General features: G+C 54.2%; 2 protein-coding genes across 6 annotated transcripts in view; one reads left to right on the top strand and one right to left on the bottom strand.

Moving 5' to 3' along the window:
* Positions 1-1,652: 1,652 nt before the first annotated feature.
* Positions 1,653-20,060, bottom strand: PVALB (parvalbumin). Of its 5 annotated transcripts, none has more exons than XM_038550680.1 (5): positions 19,983-20,053; positions 17,664-17,731; positions 15,839-15,971; positions 14,559-14,668; positions 1,653-1,873 (listed from the first exon to the last, which is right to left on the bottom strand). In XM_038550680.1, exons 2-5 carry the CDS (start codon positions 17,722-17,724, stop codon positions 1,845-1,847), a joined length of 333 nt encoding a protein of 110 aa, XP_038406608.1. In that variant the 5' UTR covers positions 17,725-17,731; positions 19,983-20,053; the 3' UTR covers positions 1,653-1,844. The 5 variants fall into 5 exon arrangements, with proteins under 5 accessions (XP_038406608.1, XP_038406607.1, XP_038406604.1 ...); XM_038550679.1 differs by lacking the exon at positions 19,983-20,053 and adding an exon at positions 18,156-18,245; XM_038550676.1 differs by lacking the exon at positions 1,653-1,873 and adding an exon at positions 7,605-7,705 and having other exon boundaries at positions 19,983-20,060.
* Positions 4,050-26,493, top strand: part of NCF4 (neutrophil cytosolic factor 4) — a 74,620-nt gene continuing 52,176 nt past the window's right edge. Inside the window, exon 1 of the mRNA XM_038550674.1 lies at positions 4,050-4,369. The gene's annotated coding sequence lies outside the window, so the exon portion shown is untranslated. The remainder of the gene's footprint in view (positions 4,370-26,493) is intronic.

Below are 26,493 nucleotides of genomic sequence, written 5' to 3'. Positions count from 1 at the left end.
GGAGGCTGGGGGACAGAAGGCCGGGGTTGCATCACTTGTCATTATATCCCCTCACACACAACGCCGCTGTACTCCTCACCCCCAGAAAGGTGCCCTCCCCTGGGGGAAGCCATCCTGTCCTTGTCCTGCTCATGGCCCCAGACAAATCCTGGCCCTGGAGCCAATGTCCTGTGTCCCCTCGGAGGTTGAACAGCCCTGCTTTCAGACATGCTTGGCCGCTGGGCCACGTGCTGCCCTGAGTCTGAACTCTGATGTGTGGGCTGTCATTCAGCTGTGAGCGGAGAGCACTGACAGCCACCTCAGGCCAGCAGGCAGGGGTGGTCGGCACTGTTGCTGACCTGCCTGTCCTCACGGGGCCCTGCTCTGGTTTGCGGGGAGACGCTGCAGCTCCCCAGCCCAGCCGCTCCTCCTGCATTACATGGGGCCCCTCTTCACCTTCCTCTGCCCTGAAACCTGCTGGGGCTGCCTGCCGCCCGGCCTCACCCTCAGTGAGGACCTTCTCTGATAGCCCGGCCTTTGATGACAGGGTAGGGCCCAGGACAAGGGGAGGGTGGCACCGCTGGGTGTGCGGTCTGGAGACTGATGTGAGGGAGGGAGAACACACACCTGTTCCCTCCCCAAGGCTGTCGTGGGAAAGAGCAGAAGCCATCCTGCTGGCATGCTTCCCTGGTCCCCCCAGTCTCCCCCACACTCCTGTGGACAGGTGACTGACCCCCACCTGTCTCCCCAGATGGGCACCACCCAGAACCCACCAATCAGGGCCCCTAGCCTTCAAGTCACAGTGACTGGTTCCACACAGGCTCTGGTGGTGGCTGCCAAGGGTTGGGGACCCTGGCTCCATTATTTACTCATAGTGCAGTTTGGGGCAAATAGATAACTTTCTGGTGCCTCTGTATCCTCACCTGCACAAAGGGGACAGTAATAGTACTCCCTCTTAGGGCTGTTGTCCAGATGGAATCATGTAAAGGGTTCAGCACACAGGAAGTCCACAATAAACATCAGCTGCTGGTATTAATGCAACTAAGTTTGGAGTCTTCTGATGGAGTGATTGGGAAAGTGAAGCTCCTTTTTTTTTTTTTTTTTTTGGTACTAGCTTTTTTTGGTACTGTTGGAGGAATCTTGCCATCATGAGGGAGAGCCTGCCTGATAATGAATCCAGCACAAAGGGACACGGTGCTCGGAGATGAGGGAAGAAGGACTTAATTCTATTGATATCACTTGAGCCCCTTGATCCAGCTGTTCCTGAAGACCTGCCTCTGGACTCTTTGGGCATAATCAAACCTTTTTTTTCTTCCTTATTTACTTAAGTCACTCTGTGTTGAGTTTTGGTCATTTCTTAAAGGGTGTCCATCCATCCATTGATCACAAGTCCTGGCTCTGTGGGCTTACACACATCACTTTTCTCTGTAAGACTTAGTTTCTGCATCTGTAAAATGGGAGTCTCATCACCTACCTTCTGCGTAGTTTCAAGGATTCATGGGCAACCCATGCACAGGGTCATTCTCAGTACCACAGGCTGAGGAGGCTCAGTAAATTTCCCTCCCTTCCTATCATTCTTGGCCTAAATCCTGCCCTGCCCCTGTGCAGGTGTGTCTGGAGAGCCAAAGCAGGCTCCATGCCCCACCAGGCCTGGGGCCTCCCGAGCAGTCGAATCCGATTGGTACAGCCTTTATTTTTTCTCCAGCATTTTTTCAGAAGAATGATGTCATTTGAGGGCCACAGGGGATGGGGAGAGTAAAAAATAACATAAACACACTGGACAGAAACACAGGAAGGGCATCAAGAGGATCTGAAATTGGGTGGTTGGGGCAGAAAGGTGGAGGACCTGGGGCAGTCAGAGCCTCTTAGCTTTCGGCCACCAGGGAGGAGAATTCTGCAAAAGAAGAGGACACAGAGAGGTGAGTCAGAGGTGGAGAGTGTAGGAGGATGCACCACGGCCTGACCACTGGGCCCCGCACGGCACTTCCTGTTGGGTTTTTCACCTGCTGCAGCCCTAGAGTGAGGGAATGAGTGAGTGTGGTGAATGAATGAATGGATGAGGAATGGTGAGCCTACCACCTCTCTTTTTTGTGTTACTTTTAAAACATTTTTCATTCCAGTGTAGCGAACTGACGCTGTTACGTGTGGGCTGTTCGATTCATTTCAGGCGTATCATACGCTACTCAGTCACTTGGTCGGTGCTCATCCAGATAAGTGTTCTCTTAATGAACCTGCCATCTCTTTTGCTTCATGATGTCACGTAGCCCACAAATTCCTAATAATAACCACAGTGATGATAGCAGCAATCATCTGAATGTTTATCACATGCCAGCAACTATTCTAAGCACTTGATATTCGAGATTCCGTTCGACTCTGACAATGATCTTGTAATGCGCATGTGATCATTATCCCTATTCTACAGACGAGGAAGCTGAGGCTCATAGTCCAGCAGGATTTACAAGGCCACACAGCCAGTAACAAGCAGAGCCAGGGTTCACACCCAGGTCCGTCTGAGCCTCGTGGGACCCTGAGCTCCTCCTTAGCTCCTCATCTAATTGTTCCTCAGCTGCCCCCCAGGATCACCAGCAGAATCTAAGAAGACCCAGAGTCCCAGGCCCTTGCCCTAGGATTTCTGATTTAGGAGGCCTGGGGTCAGGGAGGAGTTATTTTAGTTGTTAAAGGTGATTCTGGTGAGCAATGTGGTTCAAGAACCAACCAATGTGTGCTCTTCCTCCTCGGAGGGCTGAGCAACACCCTGGAGAGACCTGAGCAGGTGACGTCTCCACGCAGGTCAGCCAGGTGAGTGTGCACAGTGCTCAGAATGAGCTGGGCCCTGTCTCACACAGCTCATTGACCATCACTCAGGAAACTGGGAGTTAGTCCCATTTTATGGAAGGGGAAATCGAGGCCCAGAGAAGAAGTGACGTTTTGAGCCTCCTGGGTAATGAGGGGGTCGGGTGGGACTCAAGCTCTGGGGTCCAGGTCTCTCCACAGGGCTTACCTTCGAGTCCACGGTGGGCTCACCTGCCCCTCCCACCCCAGGAGCATCCCCCTGCTCTGCTTGGCTGAATATTAATTGATGGCAGAGATCAGTGTCAGCACTAGGGGGACATCCAGTGTCCTACCCCCGAATCCAACTCCACCTAAATGAACAAAGGGATGGCCCCTACCAGGGAAGGGGAGACACAAGGGAGCCAAAGCTGATCCTTGCCCTGAAGGAACTCTGGGGTCTAGTCAAGGAAGAGATGGTACCTGGCAGGACATGCTCCATGCTGCTGGCCTTTTGTTTGAATCTCAAGTGTGCCAAGGGCATTCCCACCTCAGGATGTTTGCACCTGCTGTGCTCTCTGCCTGCAGTGCTCTCAGACTTTCCACAGCTACCTTCTTCTCACTCACCTGGTCCCCGCTCAGATGTCACTCCTCCTGGGGCCTCTCTGACCACTCTGGTGGAAGTAGTGACTCTCCCCTACTGTGATCCTCTTTGCTAGCACCAGTTTTTATTCTATTCACAGCACTTACCAATCTCAAAATACTTGTGAACATGTTCTTGCTTATTCATTCATTATCTGCCTCCCATTGGCTCATAAAGCTCCAGAGCCCTCTCGCCTCGTTTCCTGCTCTGTCCCACCACCTGCCTCCAAGCCTGACACGTGCGTTTGTGAATGGATGAAAGGCCCAGAGACTTCGCTGTCACAGGGAGAAGAGGTGCCCTCTACTTAAGGTGTCAGTAAAACTTCAGAGGGAAGGTGGCTTCTGAAAGAGTCTCATGAGAAGGTGCAGGATTCCCACAGGAGAAAGCAGAGAATGGGGAAGGGGTCATACGCGGTGGCTTTTCACGGGCAGGCTCAGAAGGCAGGAAACAATGGGGTGGATTTGGGAAAGACCCAGTAGCCACGCTGGGCTGGTCTCTTGCATGATAGGGCTTGTGCCATGAAAAGGCCTGAGCCCCCAGTCTGGCTCCACCACGCATGGGCTGTGTGACCTTAGACAAACACCTGGCCTCTTTGAGCCTTACCGTCCTCATCCATAAAAGGAAGAAAAGTCAGCGCTGCTTCTTGGGAGCGCTGGGAGATCATCAGAAGGGATGTGCTGGTGGCCAGGAGGCCCTCGGCTCCCACTGTGAGCTCCTCTGCCCCTGTTCTCCGTGGCTTCCCCACTGTGGGGTCCTGTGTGGGGACCCTGTGTGGCAGCCACAGGGTCACAAGGGCTACTGCTCAGCAGCCAGGTCTTCTGAGACCTTTATTTGGAATAAAGGGAACCCAGGGAATGTCCGCCCTGTTGTTTTTCTCTCCAGGGGACAAGAGAGGACAAGAAAGAGTTTGCCGCCCTCGGCCACGATGCATCTCTGAGACGCTGTGTCCCCGGCCTGCCAGAGAGTGTGGGCCCCCAGGTAAGTCCCCACTGCATCCAGAAAGGATTGGGAGCCAGGGTTCCAGGCTCTGCCTGCCGTGTTTGCTGAGAAATGTGCCTCTCTGGGTGTCAGTCTAGGTGTCTTTCAGGGCAGCAAAGGGAGAGGCAGCCTCAATTTCTCAGGAGGGACCTGTGAAAACAGACCAGGAAGTGGCCTCAGGAACCACTGAGGTACCAGGGCTCCTTGATATGCGTGCCACCCTCTCCAGACTTTGTGAGAAGCGATCCCTTGGTTTCCATCCTGGGCCATGGTACCATGTGAAATGTCAGCCCTGGGGGACACCGCATGTGGACTCGCCGGGCTGTTGTCATGGCTCTTCTGTAAAGCTACCATTATTGCCAAATAAAAAAGCGAAAAAACTAAAAGCAACCAAACTGAACACATGCTCCCACCATGGGAATAACTGGTGGGATCCGTGCCAGGTAGAGGGACGCATCCCTGGGCTCCTCATCTTCCTGGGGTGTGAGCTAGGAAGTGGACACCACCCTCTCCAGTCTCCAGGCCGTCCCTGAGGACAGGAGAGGCGAGCGACCTGAATTCAGGGGCCTAGGTACTAACTCCAGGTGGGAGAGAGAGCGTGTCCTCCAGCTGGTCCTGAACCCATGGAGTCACAGGCTGAGTGGGAACAGCGAGGGACAGGGATAGAACACAAACAGCAAATACTCTAAAAATCCCTCTCGTGGGCTGGGGTCAAAGTGTCCACTTTGTCAGCCAGGGACTCCTGTGACCCTACAACACCTGGGTGAGGCAGGTGGTTCTTCTGATGTCTCTGATTAGTACTGTCCATTTTTATAGAATTTAAGAATTCTTATTTATTGAATGCCAAGTGGGAAGAGTTATATGTATTACATAGATTATCTCACTAAATTCTCATGACTACTCCATGGGAGAGATGCTTTTGTCTGCATTTTACAGATTGGGAAACTGAGGCCCAAAAGTTAAGTAGCTTGACCAAGATCCCACAGCAGACGTGAGTCAAGCTACTGCTTTTAGGCTCCCTCCTTTACCCTGGAGCTTTCCGACCTACTTTGACCCAGGTATAGAGTGACCCATGAGCCAGCTCAAATATCGCCACCCCCATGACTCTGTCATATTAGCCCTGTTTTATTTACTTCATGGTACTTAGCACTCTTCTGAAATGAGCTTATTTATGGACTTAGGTCTTTTTTGTTGGTCTCCTTGTACTAGAATGTAAACTCCAGGAGGCCAGGAAGCCTTGACTTGTCTACAACTTTCTTAGCGATAGAGTAAAATAATAAAATGACAAGTGGATAGATGGAAGGATGGATGGATAGATGGATAAACAGACAGATGGATGGCTGGATCATGAGTCCTCCATGGGCTCTATAAAACAAATGCTAAATGGATGGACAGATGGATGGATGGGCGGATGGCTGGCTGGCTGGCTGGCTGGCTGATGAGTCCTCCGTGGGGTTCGACAAATTCCGACTTGCCTCATATAATTCTCACAAGAGCCCTGGGCGGTCAGTGGGGGTGATTCCCATTTTGTAGATGGAGAAACGGAGGCCTAGAGAGGTGAAGGGTCAGGGTCATGCAGAAAATAAAAGGCAGAGGCAGGATTTGGTGTGTGGTCTGATGTGCACGCCTTGTCTGAATGTGGCGAGGCTGTTCCTGATCGGGCTGGCATCCCAGATCAGGTGCAAGCAGGGACTCTTAACCTGCCATTTAATCTGGAAAACTGGCCAGGGCTGACGTATCCTGTCTCTGGGCACTGGGTTTGCTCTGTGCTGGGATAAAGGAGACATGAATCTGTCTGCCAATGCCAGCTCATGGAGAGATTGTCAAGAGGGGAAGTTGGTCCTTACAGTTTCCTGACCTGCACTGACCTCCCTAACCCTCACCCTACAAACAACGGGTCCTTGGGCTGCTCATCAGCAAAGAGCCAGTTTACCACCTTCACACTAGGTAGCATTTGGTGTGGTCAGCATGAAGGTGACCAGGGAATGCCAACCAGGGGGTGCTCCTGAAAAGCAAGGCATTTCAGAGCCTGACTGGGAGATATGTTGGACCTGTAGCGATTTCAAAAACCTCTGAAAACAGGCCCCTCCACCCACCCTGGGATCTACTCTGAAGCAGCCAGGATGTCACAATGGCCACATGCCCTGGCTTTTTGCAGAGAACACTGGATTCTAATTTTATCCTCCCAGAAGCTGGAGCAGTGCATTTTGTAGACAAATTGAGGGCAGGGGTCACCTCTCCTGGACCTTTTGTATGTAGCTCAGGGCAGAGTTCTTAGCAATCAGCCAATTAACGAGCTATGCTCTTACATATATATATATATAAAGTCTCCTCTAAAATGCCCAGGTTTCTCCTTAAAAACAAATGAACAAACATACAAAGTCCTGCGAAGTCTAAGTCAACTGATTTGGCGGTAGGGTGCTGGGATGGAGAGCGAGGAGGGGGTTCTGACTTTGGTTCTGCCTCCTGCTCACGTCCGCACAAGACCCTCACCCCTCCAGGTTGTGCTTTCCCCCTTTGTGCAATGTCGGGGCTAGAAGATGCCTTTCTAGCTCTCCAGCAGCGCTTAGAGCAAGGGCCCTGGGAGTCAACTCCCAACTCCCATTTCTGCTTCCATGACCTTGAACTAGAGATATACTTCACCTCACCGTGCCTCCATTTCCCCATCTGTAAAATGGAGCTCCTTGGCTCATTCAAAGGAGCCTGCATTAAAGCTCTTATCACAGGCCCAATACACAGCCAGCACTCAGCATTTGGTAGCTGTTGTCATCAGGGTGCTTCTACAGCTCAGCTACCTTGAACCAAGCCTATGACGTGCCTGGCTGCTGCCTGGCACAGACGAGCGAGGCCTGGCAAGTGGCACCATCACATTGACTTTCTGGCGTGGTTGTTGTTATCACCCACCATTTCCTGTCCCCGCCCGGTGCCTGGAGCTGGGTCTGCTTCTGGTTCCTTCACTTTCTGGCTGGGTGGCCTATGGTCACTACTTTATTTTTATTTTTTTACAAATGTGATCATGCCTGCTTGCTCGGCTGTTGGGAAGCCCAAATGAGCAAATACAGAAGGATGCCTGGTCTTTAAGTGTTAGTTCCATCTCCCTTGGGTCTCCTCTCCATCTGACACAAGTGGGAGCTTCAAAATGTCCACAAAAATCCTGAGACAAAGACAGGATGTGAGCAGAAGAGGGCAGTGGGGGGTGGGGGGGGTGGATGCAGCCCAAAGAGTGGGCAGCTGACCTGCTACAAGTTTCTGGCACCACCTATGCCATCGAGTTAGGATCCCACCTCCAGTGTGCCCGTCCATGGACACTCAGCCTCTGACCCTCAGTTTCAGTGTCTGTAAAAAGAGGATAGGGCTCCCGTGAGGACCACATGGGGTAATTGGAGGAGAAGCGCCTGGCACAGCGGTGCCCCGCACACAGAGGGAGCGGAGCGCATCTAAATCACATCTCACCAGGGAGATGCGAGGGATGGTGCTCCTCCAGAGGGACCCGGAGCCCTGCCCTGGCTCTTGAAGGGGCCCCCGGGGTGGGGTGGAGAGGGTCAGAGGATGGGAGGGCTCAGCCCTCTCCCTTCCCACAGGAAGCTGAAATTAGCCTAATTAGGTCTGTCCCAGTCCCAGTGCCGTGGGGATTGGACAAATTTAGAAGCTATTGACAGGTGAGACCAGCACATGCTGACAGCCCCAAGTGAAACTGAGACAGACCTTGAGTCAGCGCTTGGAAAGCTCTTCCCTTCCCTCTGTCGTGATGACCAGGATGGAGGCACCCGCCTCCTGGTTTATCACCTCGCCTCTAAATAGCTCCTGGGCTGGGTTTCTTATAAATTGGTATTGCAAACACGGATCACCTTCCCACCCCAGAGAACAGGAGGCAGGGTTATTTGGGGTCAAGCCAGACGGCCATGGGGAGCAGCGTCAACAGTCCTGGGGGCTTGCTCTGTGCCAGGCGCTGCCCTGGGTGTCATCCTGTTGTATCTGCGCTGGCTCTCTTGTCCCGATTTTGCCAACAGGGAAACTGAGTCTGCGAGTCACTGAGCCAGGAAGATTCTAACTCAGGCATGGCTTACATGGTGTGTGTGTGTGGGGGCGTCTCTGTCTCAGATGCTGGGGTTCCAGGCCCTGATCCCTGGAAGCAGGAGAGGGATCAGAGGAGAGGGGGCATCTTCCTCCCACCCCCCGTCCCTCCTGTTCGCCTCCCAGGAGGGCAGCTCTAGAAGGAGCGCCGCTTCCTCTCCCTTTGCTCCATCTTATCTAGCCCCGCACAAGGCAGGGAGCCTCCATCCACTGGGGAATTGAAGCAGGCATCTCCCTAAGCCCAGGGACCATTTATAACCCGAATGTTATATAGCGCAACCGGGCTGAGGAAGTGGCAGTCAGGAGACACGGGTTCCCTTCTGCCAAGGATTTCTGTGTGACTTTGGCTCGCACCCTCCACCCAGGCCTGTTACCATGACTCTCAGTGGGGATCGCAGACTCTGTCCCCCTCCATCCCAACCTTATGGGGCCGGTGTGAAGACAGGGAGACTGGACAACGCCACACACAGCGGAGCGCTCTGCCGCCGGGACCACGGCTGGCCCCGATGTGCACGTCCTGCCTTCCCCGCACACCAGGTCCCACAGCGGCTGGAGGGCTGCAGGACCTCTCCTGCAGTCCCTCTCGCTGTCCTCGCATCCTAGACCCTGTTTTCTTTCCTTCGAGGGCTGGTATTCCACAAGAGTTTCGAGGTGGCTTCCCAGACAAGGCACATATATAAAATAGGAAAGGAATCATTTCCAGAACACTCACTTAATGCAAGCAGCAGCCCTTGGAGGGGGGGTATTTATGTTCCCACCTTGGGATGAGGAGACGGGGGCCAGGGAGAGAAAAGGGCTTGGCCGTCCACACCGTGTCCACACACGCACTCTGCAGGTTGGATTTTCAGCCTGACTCCAGGTGCTTCGGCCCAAGGGCTCACTCCCTCGCTCCCACCCGCCAAGCTAAGTGGGCCGCTTAAGGATAAAAGAGAACAGATTTCACCAAGAAGGAAGCAGAAAACCAAGTGCCTTGAGGCACATGAGTGGAACAGACCGCAGTGGTCCAGCAATAATTATGATGAAATTTTCCAGCAACAGAAGCACAAGGCAAACCATAGGGTCTCGGGCTGGAATAGGCTGGAAGCCTTGGAAACAGGACCCATCACTGGGATCAGGTTTTGGGGAACCCATAACTATGATCGATGATGGATTGTGTGTGTGTGCGAGAGAGAGAGAGAGAGAGAGAGAGAGAGAGAGAGAGAGAATGCAGGGTGTGCAGATCTTGTCCATAGCACTGTGGGGAACAGTGGGATATCGAGTCAGTGTCAAGGTTTGGAGCGGCCCAGATACTGATTAGCTGTGGGATCCTAGCCAAGTCCCCCCACTTCCCAGAGTCTCGGGTTGCATGTCTGTACAGTGAGGGTATATCTCGTGGAGCTGCCGTGAGGGCTGCACGAGCTAGAAGAGCTACAGCTGGGGCGCAGTGCCCGGCACACAGGACGGGCCACATGGGTGGTAACTGCTAGTCCTGTCAGCCTGCTCATCCCACAAGGGCAGCATTGCAAGTGTAGCTAGAGCCCAGGCAGGGGACACATCTGTGTGAGAGGCAGGGTGGTGGGGGCGGTGGGTAGGGTAAGGGGTGGGGGTGGGGTTCCTGGCTGGCCCTCCGAGTCTGCTACTGAGTGACCCTGGGCGCTTAACCCCTCAGTGCCTCGGTGTCCTCATCTGTAGAAGGGGAAGAGTGATGGCACCTGCCTTCTAGGATCACTGTAAGGTGGTGGTTCTCAGAGTGTGGTCCCCGGAGCATCAGTACCACCGGGAACTTGGTGGAAATGTGAACACTGGGGCCCCGCTCCGGTCCTAAGGAATCAGAAGCTCTGGGGTTCGGGCATGGCCATCTGTGTTGTGAAAAGCCCTCCAGTGACTCTGATGTTGGCTCTAGTTTGAGACTAGAGCACCAATGTGAGGGGCAGAGAGTTGAGAGGAGCCTGTAATTTAGCAGTCTCACCTGCCCTTAGTGCCTGGTTTTGCAACCATGGCTGGGTTTGGGGGCTCCTTCCACCTCTGTCCAGTTTCTCTCTCCTTTCCGGCCTTAAAACCTTCCTTTACCAGCTCTGCACCAGCCTCTCAAGGGTGGCTTTAGAGAATCGATCGACCATATCTATAAAAGTCTTTGAGCTTCCTGGAAGTAGCTACCCCAGAGACGGGAATGCAAAGGGTTATTATTAGAACTTTGTCTTTCTATCCCCTTCCTTCAATCTGGGGTCCTTAAGGACCTGGTAAGCATCACTCACCTTGAGAGGGCAAACGGTGGGAGATGAAGGCGGTCCTGCTTTTACAATCCCCCAGCACCTGCTACGTGCAAGCCCTCAGCCCACATGGGTCTCCAGCCTTTGCCTGCAGACCTCTCCCTACACACTACACTTCCTCATCACTGTGTCCCCAGAGCTGGCCAAGTATTCACTCATTCATTCATTCATTCATTTGGCAAACTTTCTTTGTGTGCCAGGCACTATTCTAGGTGGTGGGGTGAGAATGGAACAAAACAAAGTTCCTGCTCTTGAGGAGCTGGCATGGCCGTGGGGGGAGAAAGAAGCCAGTTATGGGTCGGTATGTAAAACCATCTTAGGGCGGATGCTCACTGAACTCAATGAATGAATAAAGCACACAGCACAGGGCATGTGCTTTGAGTCCAGCAGACATGAACTCGGATCCTGACCACGTCTCTTCTGAGATACGAAACTTAGGCAAACCCCTTACCCTCTCTGAGGCTTAAGTGTTCTGGGATAGTTAATAAAATTAGGATAGTAATAGTATCCACCTCAGAGGCAGCTAGGAAGATAAGGTAAAATGTTAAGCACAGTGCCTGACACACAGTAAGTGCTCGGTGACATTAGATGTTACAGATGCCTGGATGGCTCAGGGGTTGAGCATCTGCCTTTGGCTCAGGTTGTGATCCCAGGGTCCTGGGATCGAGTCCTGCATTGGGCTCCCCGCAGGGAGCCTGCTTCTCCCTCTGCCTGTGTCTCTGTGTCTCTCATGAAAAAAATATATAAAATCTTTTTAAAAAGTTAGATATCACTGCTGATATTGTTCAAGGTGGCACAGGCTCAGCTGGTCCTCTGCCTAGAGGTTTATTCACTGGGGCATCCGTGGAGTCCCAGTCCTGGCAGGGACCCCAGTGATTGGCTAATGATCTGACTCCTGATTGTAAAGATCAGGTCCCTGAAGGTCAGAGGGGGTTTTCCGTGACTTGCCTCAGGTCCCACCAGGAGTTGAAAGCATCCTCCTGCTGATGGGCAGGCAGGGCTCAGAACCCTTTGCCTTTAGAGGAAACAGGCAGGAAAGCAGAGTGCCTGAAACAGGACCTCCCAGGGGCCTGCAAAGGCCTCTGCTCCTATCTCACTGCCTATTGGGCACCCTCCAGAAAAAGTACCAGGTTTGGAGTGGAGGTGGGGGGAAGGTATCTGCATCTTCCCATTTCAAAGGTGCACCATGTGGGGGCCCCCTCGCTGCCTCAGGGGATCTGTTCTCGCTGTCCCCTGTTTCTTCTCCTGCCCCACCCTGCTTCATTCTGTGCAGACCCCCAGACCTTCCCCAGGTCAGCCTGAGCTTGAACTGCACTGGCAGACCAACCAGGGTTTGCACCCACTGTACCTTGGGCGCCGCCACTGCCCTTTCTGCACCTGCACTTGTCATGGGTGATGCAGGGTTCGGTTCTGGGCTGGGCACACATTACCTTTCTGGGAACAATCCTCTTTCTCTTTCTGCCCCTGGCAAAACAACCTTCTTGCCCCTTTCTAAACATCCCTAAACCTCCCAGCCTGTGTCTTTGCTGAAACCAACGCCTCACTCTGAGCTCTCCCAGAACCATCCCCCTCGTGCCCCCCCCGACTTCAACTAGCGGCTTCCAGTCCCCAGCCTCCAATCTGCCTAAGCTCCAGTCTCTTCCTCTCCAGAAGGCTCCTCTGTACCTCCCTGGCATTGCCCTTCCTTTGTGTACATATACATAGAACTGCAAGCAACCTGCAGATAGAATAGAAATAGTATCGTAGCTGCTGTTTGCTGAGTACTTGCAATGTGCTGGGTGCTGCGCTCAACACGCATCGTGTCATGGAATCTTCACAGATGCCAGTGAGCCGTGTGTTGTCATGCCCAGTTTATCGACGAGCAACTGGGCTCAGGGTGTCTGAGCCGGTGCTCTGGGGCACCCAGCCAGGAAAAGTGCCTCTGGGAGTAGGGTCTAATTCATCTTTACCTCCCTGACAGCCTGGCACAGGCCTGTCACCCAGTAAACGTCTGCTGGACTTGTTGGAAGAGTTGAGTTAGCTCTTTAAGATGTGAGGTGGGCAGGGAGGGAAGCAGGGAAGCAGCCTAAGAGGGATCTGGCCTGGTTTTTCTTTATCATGTAGGTCGCTCGCGAGCAGCCAACCATGAAGACCCTGCCTACGGCTTCCAAGCTGTGGCCATAGTAGCTGCAAATAAAAATGGGAAGCAGGTCTGGACGTCTGGGTTGGGGTCCTGGCAGAAAGCCCTGGCTCAGGGTGCCACTCACCACTCACCGGAACCGCCAAGACCAGTCTCCCATTTCCCTCCAGCACTTTCTGTTCTGGCTCCTTTAAAATCACCTCCCTCCTTCACAGCTGCAGGAGAGACAGCTGGGACCGGAAGGCCAGGCGACTAGCTGCATCTGACCTTGCTTGAGTTTCTCTCCATTATGGTCTCTGACATAAAACTTTCATAAACTACACCCATATTCAGAACCCTTTTAACTTTCCCAGAGCCATATTGTGTCGATAGCCACTTAATTTTCACAATAAGCCCAAGCAGGTCTTAGGATTAAATTGTGCACGTCACTTGCCAGGCACAGGAACTGGGTGGAAAGAGGTGGCAGGGCCAAGGTCACAGCTGGGGGACAGGCCGAGGGGAGGCAGAGCGTGGGGGGCTGGACTTTACACTCGGGAAAGGATGTTTATCAAGTGCCTGCTCTGGGGCAGGTGTGGGCTACATACTGGATATAAAAGGATGAAGACAACCTAGTCCCTATTTTTAAAAATGTAGTTAAACACATATGTAGCACTGACTCTGTGCCAGACACTATTCTAAACCTTTTACACATTAACACATCTAATCCTCACGACAATCCCATGAGAAAAGGACTATCATTATCCTCAGTTCAGAGATGAGAAAACTGAAGCCCACAGTAGTTACTCGAATTGCCCAAAGTCACACAGCCAGAAAGTGGTAGGGATTGGAACCCAGAGGCCAACTTTTCTCTTAGGTTGACAGGAAGGACCATTATGAGATGTGGCACAGCTTGCTGGAAATTGTTCTTCTAAATCCCCACTTGCCCACTTAGGTCCTAGCTCTGTGAACAGGCCGAGCACCTCAGCCTCAGTTTGTCCATCTGCAAAATGGAGATCATTCCCAAAGCTGTTGGGATGCTGAGAAAGATAAGGCTGCTGGGGTGTGCTCTGTGAACGCTAGTTAGATCAGAATGGAGAAGGATGTGGGATGGTGGACCGCCAGCCCCTCATCTGTTCTGGAAGCAAAGCCTGAAAAGCAGGGCATGGCCAGATATTCCTTTTCCTAATTCCCAGCTGATTGCTGGCTGGCTGTTTTTCCTGGCTCGCTTACAATGCTGTAAGGGTATATTTGGGTGAAGCCAAAACAGGTTTTTAAAACCCGAAGTTACAGGATACCAGGACAAGATGCTGAAGAGGATAGAAGATAAGGAATTTCCATCCCTGGAATCTGAGAACATGAGAGCCCACAGGGTGCTTGGGGATCAGCTGGCCTCATCTCCTCAGGTTACGGTTGGAAGACGGAGGCCCAGAGAAGGACAGAGATGGCCCAAGGTCACACAGCCAGTTTGGGCAGAGCCAGGACCAGAACCCAGGGAAAAGTGCAGAGTTGAGGGGAATGCCCCAAATTCTCCTTGATTCCCTACACAGTGGGGATAAAAAAAAAAAATCTATTCCTTTTGGGTTGTTCAGGTGTGTGTTTGTGTGTGTGTGTGTGTGTGTGTGTGTGTGTGTCAGAGCTCCCACACCTAATCCTGGGGAGTGTGGGACCCCTCCTCTCACCTTCCTGTGACAGAGATGGCTCCGAGCTTTTAGCATCCAAACATCCCCAGATCCATGATGTGCTCTGGCCCCAGGTCACAGCTACTCACCATCGACCCCAATCTTGCCATCCCCGTCCTTGTCTCCAGCGGCCATCAGCGTCTTGGTTTCTTTCACAGACAGGTCTCTGGCATCTGGGGAGAAGCCCTTCAGGATGAATCTGGGGAGAAAATCCAGGGAGGCAGTCAGGTGGAGGTCACCTTGTGCAGGAACAGCGTCTGGATGGTGGGCTGGTCTCTGTAACCGGGATGGGTGGCCAGCAGCAGGCACACACGCTGCTGCGCTGGGCCCGGGAGCCCTGGCTGCGGCTGTGCTTGCATGGGTGAGTGTGCAAGGAAGGACGAGCCGTCCTCAGGGAAAGGTCGACCTCACTTCAGGCAGGGCACTTGCGTTCCTTTATTCAGCCAACCCAACAAACGCAAAAGTGTCTTCTCTGTGCTGGGACCATGCTGGAAACCCGGGGGCACAGAGAAGGAAGCCACCTGAAAAAATGAGGAGGAGGTCGAGTACTCAGAGACTAGACAGGGTGATGGATGCAATGATAGTGAAGAGTGCTCAAAGGATGCATCCATCCCACCTGGGGTGAGGGGAGGCTTCCTGGAGAAGGTGGCACCTGGAGGACAAGTAGAAGTCAGCCTGTGTGTATGTGTGTGGGTGAGTAGGTAGAAGGAGAAAGTTCTAGACAAAGGGCACCCTTGCAAGATGATTTGGGGTGAGATTTGGGGGAGTCACTATGGAAAGGTCTCTCTCCACAGCCTCCCCCTTCTCTTTAGGACGAAATTTAAGACTGTCTTGGCTAGAGAGTGACATAAGGCACAGCTGGGTGGGCAGATAGGAGCCAGGTGCATTTTCCTAGTCATTATCTTCCCCTCCTCTGCTTTGCTCCCAGGACTCCTGACCCCCAAACTTGGTTCTGCATCCCCCCCCAACTTGTCCAGACTGCTTTAGCTGTGCTGGTGCCAACTTGTGGGGGGGTCCGCAGGATGGTGGATGGCACCTTTTAGGCAAATGAGAAATCAATGAAATAAATACTCCAGCAAGCGCTCCCTGTCTTGCACATGGCGTTAGGCATCCAGAAAACCTGCCTCTTCATTGTGCATTAAATTATTAAGTAGCATCATCCCATTAGCAATATTAAGTGGCTATAATTTAATCTAGTTAGTTGCACTTTCTGCGGCAGATTTCATTCTTCCGGAAGCAACAGTGGGGAGGCCCAGCTATTTTCTGCCAGCGGTGCAGAAAGAAGGGCAGATCTGATGGGCACTCGGAAACCAGAGTCCCAACCCCAACTCCCTCTCGGGATGGACAGCCCCTGCAGGCCTCAGTTTACCCCAGCTCATCCTCCTCGATGAAGCCGCTCTTGTCTTTATCCAGGATGTGGAACACCTTCTTTACATCATCCGGGCTCTTTTTCTTCAGGCCAACCATTTGGAAGAACTTTTTATGGTCGAAGGAGTCGACAGCTGTGGAGGTGGGGTGGAGAGGAGTGGGTGAAAATGAGGACAAAGGAAGGGCAGTAGAGAAGAGCAGAAGGGGGGTGTCACTGCATTTGCTGATTGACCTCCCTGGGCCAGCGCTGAGGGGTCATGGGGTGCGCCTCTGTGGGAGGGCTGACGGAGCCCAGAGCAGCTCAGGGAGGGATGGTGCTTTGCCCAAGGTCACACAGCTAGAAGTGGAAGAGGTAGACTTGCCCCTACATGTATCTGTACCCTTCACCATTAGCCTTTGAAGGCAGGGGAGCCTCCTGGGTTCCATGAAGGTTTTTGGGTGTCACTGAGTGGGGGTGGGTAGGGGATTGGGAGGCTGTGTGAACATGGTGTGTGTATGTGGGGTTGACCTTTTGTGTTGCCAGAAAATCCATGGACCCAGGGAGGACAAGTTTCTCCCAAGGTCACAGAGTGGGAGGAGGAAGGGGGAGGACCCAGAAATCCTGGCTTTGCCACAGATAACAATTGCAGTGGGAGTTGGGGGAGTGTTGTAAGCTCCCCAGGAAGTCCCAGTTAAGTTTCTTCTAAGAGGGAGCAAGGTGGGTCACAGAGTAGTGTGGGTAGGTTAGCCCAGCACTGAGGGGAGGGTGGCCTCCAAGAGCTGCTTCATACCCTGAGGAGGGAATGCCAAGCAGAAGGGAAATGGGAAGCCCCCTCCCCAATTTTCTGTCCCGAGCTCCCTTTCAGAATTACCCAGAGAAGAAACAATGTTAGAGTAATTTAAGGGTGCATGGTGGGGTGGGGTGGGGGTCCTGTTGAGAGTCATGTTCTCTCCTCAGCCCTGGGCTGAGGTGGGGACAGTTGCTCTGTCCACTGCTGATACGAAGGTATAGGACCAAGCCCTGGAGGTGAGCTTAGTCCTAAGCCCCCTTTGGCTGTGCAAAGTGACCTTGGGCAAGTTTCTGGTTGTCTCCCAGCCTCAGTTTCTGCACCTGGGTGAGGAGAGGGAGGGAGCAGGTAGGCAGCCAAGTGCTCAAGCCCAGGGCAGCTCAGAGGTTCCAGCGTGAGCTCCCCTCCCGGGCCACAGACTTAGGCTGGAAGTTGCAAGCCCTGAGGATGCTCTCCACGGGGTTGGGCAGAGCAGAGCACCAGCTGCGGGAAGGTCACCCCACTCACTCGCTCGCAGTGCCGCCTAGGCGGGTGGTGGTGGTGGGGTGTCCTCTGAGCCCCAGAGAGGGGCTTGGACAGCGGGGAGCCAACCGCCCCCAGCCAGCCGGGAAGAGTCCCAGAGTCCCGTTCTGAACGGGGGTCTCCCACAGGGGCTGCTTGGAGAGAAGGCGTGTGCACCTGCAGCCCCTCCAAGTTCCTTAAAGGGGAAGCAGCAAGCGCCCCACAAGGACCTAGAGGTCCCGCTTACGACCCGGTCTCTGCCCTTTGTCGGGGACCCCGAGTCCTCGCAGCGCGGCCACCCGGCCTCTGGCACCGGCAAGTTTTGGTTGTCGGGCAGAGCGCGGGGGGGCCTCCCCACCCGCCCCCTGCGCCAGGTCCCGCCCGGGAGGAGTTTGGGAAATGCGGGGAGCCCCCTGCTCCGTCCCCCCCGGCGCCCCGCAGGATGCGTGGGCAGGGGAGCGCCCAGGAGGACGGGTCAGCCCGGGGGCCAGCGGGCGTGCGGGGGGCTAGCTAGGGTGGTGGATGGGGCGAGGGCCGGGGAGGGGAGAGCGTGCTCACCGGTAAAGGCCCCCACTGCCTTCTTGATGTCCTCAGCGTTGAGCAAGTCTGTCATCGACATCCTGCAACTGTTTGAGCGGGCAGAGCAAGTGCGAAAAGATTAAAAAGTGCTTTTCTCATCATTTCTGCTCATATGACCAGCGCTGCAGTGATGCGCGCCGGGCGCACGCCCGCCGGCCTGGCGCAGAGCCAGGGGGCGCGGGGCTGGGCGCGCAGCCAGAGGTGCTCGGGCCCCGCGCCGCCGCTCCAACCCGCCGCGCCGCCCCCGCCGGGGGTCCCCGGGGTCCCAGGGGGTCGACTCTGGAACCAGCGGGGCGGGAAGGTTCGCCTGCCGTCAAGGGCACGCGGGAGGCGCCAGCCTGGTGCAGCGCAGCGTCTCGGGTCGGTGCGCCTCGGAGCGCGCCCCTGTCCCTCCGATCCCGGACCGTCAGGGGCCCGGCCTACACCCCGGTGGGCCCCTCGGCCCTCCTCCCATTCTCTCTCCGCTCCTACCTCCGCCTCAGCTCTGGTCTGTCCTGGATGCAAATTTATGCTGCAAAATCTGAGCGCTGAGGTCTGGAAACCTGACCCTCGGGCTGCTGGGAGGAGGTGGCACGGATGGGATAGGGCCGCCGCTCAGGCCCTCTCCGGATGCCCCATCCCACATCTGGCCAGGGATGCACTGAAATCATTTTTTTTTTTTCTCCAAAGAACTGTTCTCAGATCTCCTCTAGCTACTTGCTCCCCTGGTCTCCTGAGTACAGGAGTAGAGCGTGTGGGTCCAGACCCCTGCCCCCACAAACATTTTGGGAGAGGATAGGGTGGGAGAGGCCACTTGAAATCTGTATACACCCTCTCCCCACTTGGAGACCAGAAGACCCATGTTTGGAGGAGAGGCTGGTACCATTGGACCACATTTTCTAAACAAGCTCAGCAGGTTTTATGGCTTGAACTTCATCTCTGGGAAATGTGACACTTCCTAATGTTAGGCAGCCAGAGACCAGTTGCATTCTTTCCCAGCCTCCCAACAAGGATTCAGGCTGCAACCAGCTGCCTCCACAGTATGCGGAGCACTGGACGGGGAGTCAGGATGCCTGGGTTCTAGATCTATGGCTGTGCTAAGTCCCTGTGTGACCTTGGGTTCTGACCTTCCCCTTTCCTGGCCGTCTGTCTCCCTCTCTTGCGTTGATGGTCTTGGTGGTCCTTTGTGATGGGATCTCGAGACTCCAACGGAAGGTGTAGGCAGGTGGGCCGGGGCTGAATCTGGTGCCACTTGGTGGGTGGCTGGGGAGAACTGTCCAGCTGCTCGAGTTCCGGCACACTCGCTGTCAACACTGTCTCCCTCGGCTCAGCCCTGGACGGCTGCCCTTCCTGGAAACCTTAGGACGATGCTGCTCCGGCTGCCCCCTCCCTGTGAGTCAGCTCCTCAGTCTGCAGCCCTCCAGCTGGCTTCCAAGGGGCAGAGGCTGTAGCTCCTGACCCGCTGTCTCTTGCTGCATGGCCTTCCACAGACCCCTCAGCTGCCCTGCTGTCCCGGCCCTGAGCCAAGCTGTTCACGTGGACATGCTGGGCTTCTGTGCAATCATTTCAACCCCCAGGCTCAGCTTCCCCCAGGGGCCTAATTGGAGAGTCTGTTTCCCTAGCTAAAGGATCCTTATGCTATACTGATGGGGAAACTGAGGCCAGAGAGGGTCAGTAAATGGCCTAAGGACACACAGCAAGGCAGTGTCAGAGAGAGACCCCCCTCCCCAGTCTGCCAACTTGGAGTTCAGTGACTCTTGTCCGTGGAGCCCCTCTCCACTGCCCAGGACCCAGCCCTGTCAAGTTCCACCTGTCCGAGCCACAGACCATGCCCAAACACTGACCCTCGAGGCAAAGGCTGGGTCCATCCTCCCTCCTTCCTCCATCTCTCCCTGCTAAAGAAGCCTTCCATCAACTTGACAACCTCTCTGGGCTGGGGTCTACCCAGCCAGAGCACCAGGTGCTGTTATTGGGGTCAACCTGCCAGCCCCCCACACCCTTCCTCCTGCCTCCGCTGCCCACTCATGGGCCTCCTCTGATGGCATCACCAGACTCTACAGATGCCTGGCTCCACCCCTCTCGTTTCACAGGTGGGGAACCCAAGTCCCAGCCAGGGGGAGGGATTTGTCCTAGGTCACATCAGGAGTTCGGGTGGAGAGCCCAGGAATTCGTACTCTCAGGCCTGGATTCCACAGCTGCTGACCTTTCAGCACCCCCTCCCAGCCCCGTGTCACTGGGGGTAGGGACAAGGCGGCTGTCCCTTCCATCTGGCCTCCTCCCGACTGCATCCAATCTCCAGCCTCAGTAGCTGCCACTCACCTTGGGTGGGGGTGGAGGGCTGGAACCCAAAAGGCCTGGCCGGTGGGAGGTCCTGCAGGGAAGTGAGCCTGGCAGTGGGATGGCCACCTATATAGGCTTCTGCTCTGGCTATTTTGGGAGGAGGCGCTACCCCCAGCCCCCAGCCCCCTCCCCTTCTGGTGTCAGGTACTTCCCAGCCATAGTGCTGGGTATGGGTATCACATTCACCCTCCCTGGGCCCATCAAGCCAGGCCTATTAATAACGCTTGGCCCCTGCCTCCCTCCGGGGCCCAAAACTGAGGCACAGGCAGGGCTCTCTTCTTCCACGAAGCCTTCTTTGATCACTTTAGATGGCAGCACTGTTCCTGCCCTCCCAAATCTTGCAGAAAAGGAAGAGAAAAGGCGAGCAAATGAATGGGACAGGAACTGTCCTCCATGCACAGAGCTGGACTAGTTTCTTATACGTACGCCACCTCCTCACCACAGCCTTGCTGTGTGGGCCTGGTCACGCTCACATGGATGAAGAAACAGCACAAAGATGCTGGGTGTGATGGGAGTTACTACTCAAAGCCACAAACCCGTGGCCGGGAGTGGGCCAAGCACTTTCTGGACATGATTTAGTGCCTAGAGATGTGTTCTGCATGCTTTCTGACAAGCCCCTTCCTCTCTTTGCATTCCCATCTCCCCACCTATAAAGTGAGCTCAGTGAGGGGCAAACTTTGCTCTGTGGATGGGTTTGGGGGCCTAAGAACACCCTGAAATTATATGCAAAACGTCACATGCAGATGTGCTCTTGTAAAGCAAAGACCTGTAGCTTTTATGAGATTTGCAGAGGTATCTCTGGCACGATGTGTCTGGCATCCAAGAGGTCATGCTTGAAAAGCATGAATGAATGAGTGAATGAATGAATGAATTTAACAAATAGTTACCGAGTATCTAGTATGAATACCATGATCATTTCCTGTCCTCATCCTCAACCTTAAAAAAAAATCTCCAGGGCGCTGACATTATCTGCAGGGAAGTTCAGTTCTTGATGCCGACATAAGGAGGCCTGTCCTCTGTGCAATATCTCTTTGGGAGAGAAGCTGCACCAAGTACCTTGTTGACCACTGGCTCCATGGATGGAAAGAGCAGAGGGTGGACTGCATGGGGAAGCTGGTGCCAGTGCCTAGGTGTGTTGTACCTCTGGTGAGTGCTGATGGAGGGGTCTGGATTAGTGCAACGGTAGTGGCAACAGGAAGGAGTGAGAGATAGGGAACCTCTTGAGGGAGACTCTTCCAGGCTTGAGGGCTATGATGAACAAGATGGACGATCCTGAGCTGACTGTGAGTTTGCAAGCTGAGGTTCATTGGAGGAAGGTGGTGCTGCTGTGCAAGGTGGTGAGTCTGGGGGATGACACAGAGTTGAGAATCCTAGGATGTTAGGGCTGAGATAGGCTCCGTAGTGATTGATCTACTACAACCTGCTTGGGTAAAGATGAAGAAACCAAGGCCAAGGTGACAGACCCCAATCACGCAGAGAGTGGTGGGCCAGCCAGGACGTCGTGTTGGATCTAGGCTGCCTGGAGGACATTCTGGTGGAGATGCCCAGTGATGTGCCTTCTGGAGAGAGGTCGGGGCTGGACACGGTGCTTTGGTGGTAATCAGGGACTTGAAGTCATGGGCATGGCTGAGCTCAGAGAGGCAGGAATGAGACAGAGCCTTAAGGACTGACCATTAAGGAAGACCCCTGGCTAAGGTCTGGGAAAATAATCATACTCACTTATTGAGCATCGTGTTGAGCACGGTGTACACTACACCCTGCTTTCGTCCTCATAATCCCTAATAGGTAGGCATTGCCTTCTTCCCTGTGTTGCTAATGAGGGAACAGGCTAAGAAAGGTTATGTGACTTCCTAAGGTCACCGAGCAAGGCTAGGACTTAAACCCAGGTCTCTCAGACACTGAAGCCCTTGATCTTTTCCACTCTACAATCTTGCTTTTTTTTTTTTTTTCAAGATTGTATTTATTTATCCATGACAGACACACAGAGAGAGACAGAGACACAGGCAGAGGGAGAAGCAGGCTCCCTGTAGGGAGCCCGATGTGGGACTCGATCCCGGGACCCTGGGATCACGACCTGAGCCGAAGGCAGACGCTCAACCACTGAGCCCCGCAAATACTGAACCGCTTCCAGGTTTCTTAACTGACAACTGCCGTGAGGCAGCTGGGTGGGTAGGTGGATGCCATATCCCCACATTGATGCTACCTCTTCCCTCCTCCGGGTCCCTTTACTGTGCCTGGTCCTCAGGGGGACACGTCCACATACATATTCCCAAAGTGGATCCCATTATCCTCTTTTTACAGATGAAAAACTGAGTTTCAGAGATGTCAAGTCACTTGCCCAAGGTCACACAGCACACAGAGACCAGAGCCCGATCTGTCTCCACACCTGCCCAGTGTCCAGCGCTCTCCCAAAGCCCGCTCTGGTGGAGGGGAGGAGGCCAGTGTGTGTGGGTCAGCAGTCTCTGAGCTGCTCTCTGCCAGGAGACGAGCATTCAGCTGTTCATCTCGCTGGTGCTATTGCAGGAGTTCACACTATTTCCACCTGCCATGGCCGGGAACAGGATACGGAGTTCATCACATCCAGGGCGCTGGCGGGCTGGGTGGATGCTGCAGGAGCTAATGATATTTATGAGGTCAGCCCTGTGATATGACGTGTATTAACTCGAAAGAATCTCGGTCCCATTCCTGAGAGCCGGCCCTTGGGCCTGTGGCCCTGTTCCCCCTCCTGCCTCTCATTTAAGTGCAATTTCACCACTGAGACTGAGGCCAAGGGGTAAAGGGTCCTAAGAGTGGTAAGGGCACATAGGGTCCCTGCAGTGGCACTGCTGCTTTAGCCGCTGTGTGACCTTGAGCTACTCGCTGCACCTCCCTGGGCCTCCGTTCCTTCACGTGTACAGTGATGCTGAAGAGGAAGCTGTAGAGAATACCAAATGGATCGTGTCTGAGGAGGCAACTGGGGGCTGTGACATCCTACACAAACGATAATCAGGGTGGTTATCACTGTGACAAACTTACCCTCGAGCCTGTCCTGCCACTGGACGGGGGACCCTGGCGGCTTTATGGAAGGAAACCAGGGAGGAGAAGCGGGGTGCTAGCCCCAGACCACCCCTGGCTTTCCTAGGATGGTCTCGGAGACCAGGATGCAGGTCCTGGCTGGGGAAGTTGGGGTGACAGATACTCCAGGAGGGGAGGAACTGCAGCGGGTGAGGGTGGGAGGGGCTGTGAGCGAGGTTCCCCCCCACCCCACCCCGTGCTGTCCTAGGTGGGCCTGGGGCTGGGATCAGGGAAGTGAGCCAGGGGTGAGCCCATGAGTGCAGTGACTGTGGCTCCCGGCCACCCAGGTGTGTGTCCTTCTCTTGAAACCCTCATCCTGTCTCAGGGATGCTCAGGGGAAACCAGGAAAGAGTTTGGTCCCTGTGTGGGCTAGAGCTATTAAGGGGAGCAGGACACCCCCGGCCATGGCTGTGGGAACAGGAGGTCGTGGTGGCAATGGTGACGGGCAGGCTCTCCCTTCTTGCCTTGTGCTGGGTGGTGCGCGTGGAGAAGCAGACAGAGGATGGTCTGCAGAGGTTTTAAGAGCTCTCTTGGCTCCCAGGTACCTGCTGACATCAGGGAGCCTTGAGCCCCGCCCGGATCAATGCAGAGGTTACAAAGGCAACTGACGGGCTTTCTCACATTCTCCTGTCTTCCTAGGCCCCCTGCTTCCCCAGCTCCTCCCTGCTCCCATCTCCATAACAACCCACGTCCCATAGCGCAGCCAGGATGATCATTAGAGGTGCGTGCATGTCTGTGGTGTGTGTGTGTGTGTGTGTGTGTGTGTGTATACATGTGTGCCTCTGTGTGTGCTCTGTGGTGTGTGTCTGTATGGCTGTGATATGTGTGTGGTGTGTGGTGTGTGGCGTGCATGCATGTAGGCACGCAGGTAGCTGCAGGGGCAGATGCTGTGCCCCGTGTGTTTGTATGGGATTCCAGGCCAGCCCTTCTTCCTGACTCTGGGCGTGGGGCTGGGGGTCCAGGGCTCTAAGCGGGCATGCGTGTGCTCTCCATCCAGCATCTTTGTGTCAAAATCAGGCGGGTTCTAATGTTCTGATCCCTCCCGTGGCAGCAGGAAAAATAAAGGACTGGTCTGGGGACATTTATCTGTACCCCCGTGCTGTGGGCTGAGTGTGCCCCCCCCCCAATTTATCTGTGGTAGTCCTAACCTGCAGGACCTCAGAACGTGACTGTATTTGGAGATAGGGTCCTTGCGGAGGTGATGAAATTAGCGTGATGTCACTAGGGTCGTCCTCATATAGTGTGACCATGTCCTTACAAGAAGGGGACACAGGCACGCACCGGGCTGAGGGGGAATCGTGAAGACACAGGGAGAGGCCGGCCGCCTGCAAGCCCAGGAGCCAGGCCTCAGGAGCAATCTGAACCCCCAGCCTCCGGAGCCGGAGCTGTGAGGAAAGAAGTCTGTTGTCTAGGCCCCACCCCGCCACCAGACCACATGCAGTCTGTGGGGCTTTGGGGTGACAGCCCCACTGGGAAGTGCTGCTGCCAGACAGGGTGCAAGGGCAAAAGGGTCTCCGTTCCCACAAGCATGACACAGAAGCTGGACCACGTTCTTGTGACAACTCTCTGGGTCCTTTGAAATGGCTGTCTTTCCTTTCTTTCAAAAAAATTTTATTTAAAAAGACACATATGGGACACCTGGTGGCTCAGAGGTGGAGCGTCTGCCTTCAGCTCAGGTCGTGATCCTGGGGTCCTGGGATCGAGTCCTGCCTTAGGCTCCTGCAGGGAGCCTGCTTCTCCCTCTGCCTGTGTCTCTGCCCCTCTCTCTGTGTCTCTCAGGAAAAAATAAATAAAATCTTAAAAAAAAAAAAAGCAGGACATATGCTCTTTAGAGAAGTAAGGAAAGTAAGATGGGGTAAGGAGGAGGAGGAGTCACTGATAATCCATCACTCCCCGAGTGCAGCCATGCGTCATTTCTGGATGCTTGTGTCTTCCAGCTCCTGTGGGCCGTCCACAGAAGGATCACCTTCGGTGACTCAGCTTAGGGGCCACCGCTTCCTGGAAGCCCTCCTGGGTTTCTTCCCCCTCACCTCCTGCCCCTCCCAGCGCCTGCATTTACTTCCATCCCATCCCTACTCAGCAATGGATTCCCCTTAATCTCTGTTCCCAGCTGCCTTTCCAGCTGGGTCTTGGAGGCGCGAACACCAGCGTCCAGCTTTCCTCTCGGACAGCCTCCAAGGAGAATAAATCAAACTGATGTTTTTATTTTTGGTTGTATGTGGACAGTGGTTGTTCTCTAAAACATTCTTGGGCTGCTACTTATAATGTCGTCTAAATCCATTTATCCACCTGCGCTGTAGGGGCAACTGCTGGTATATAATTAGTCTTTCAGGAACTGTGGCCTCCCCTTGGGGTTCCAGACTCATCCGCGGCGCTCTCCCTTCCTCCTGACCTGAAATTGCGGCTCATATTCTGCTAAGAGTGGGTGCTCTGGGGAACGGGGAACTGGATATTTGAAACCAGGCTAAGCAAATCTAGAATGTGTGGTCCCCCTACATCTCGAGTCCCTTCAGCCTCTTGGGTGGGGGGGGGAGGCTTGACATTGGCACCCCGTGTGAAAGTCCTTGGGGACACGACCAATGTGTTTTAGGGATGTGGCCGAACCCTTGCTTTTTCTTATCAAATATTTATTGCTTTCATTCTGATTCTGGGTCGGATTCTTTTGGACAAAAAAACAAAACAAAATTTAAGTCACAGAAGCTGAATCCATTTGGAAGCCCGATGGTTCCCATCTTGCTCCAGGGCTGGAGACTGATCCGTAGATTGTGCTGGAGATGAGAACTGAGGTTTGAAGAATGACAGTGATGAGAATTGAGAAATAAACACATGGGCCAAGGGAGGCGGAGATGGACTGCTGGTTGGGATTACCCCAGGGACCTCCCTCTCCCCTCCACGCCTCCCCTCTTCCCTTCCCCTCCCTCTGCCTCTCCCCATCCTCCCTTATATCTGTCCTCTCTCCCTCTCCCCCTCCTCTTCTTCCACCCTCCTCTCTCCTGTCCCTCCCCCTCTCACTCCCCCTCCATCTCTCTTCCCTCTCACTCCCTCTGCCTTCCTCTCTTTTCCCCTCCTTCCCCTGCCCCACTCCTCCCCCCTTTCTTGGCTGGATCACTCCTTTCCTTTCTGTATCCTTGAATGGCCTTTCTCCTCCCTGACTCTCAATCTTGAGTCCTTGGCCTCCTTGGGCTATAGGATAGCTTGGGGGAGGGGGAGTCAGGGTGGGGAAGAGAGGGCATCTGTCTGATCAATGGACAGATTCAACTATCTCTTTTTTTTTTTTTTTTACTTGTTTTTCCCCTTATATTGCCTTTAAAAAAAAAAAGAGATCGTGATAAGTATACATAACAAAATATACTTCTTAACCATTTTACAGCATACAACCCAGGAGAGTTAAGTGTGTTCACATCCTTGTGTCAGCTGTCTCTTTTACACACGGGAG

Source organism: Canis lupus, chromosome 10 (genome assembly GCF_011100685.1).
Source record: "Canis lupus familiaris isolate Mischka breed German Shepherd chromosome 10, alternate assembly UU_Cfam_GSD_1.0, whole genome shotgun sequence".
NCBI classification, from domain to species: domain Eukaryota; kingdom Metazoa; phylum Chordata; class Mammalia; order Carnivora; family Canidae; genus Canis; species Canis lupus.
The sequence above is the reverse complement of the archived record's forward strand: the minus strand, read 5'-3'. Positions and strand labels throughout refer to the sequence as shown.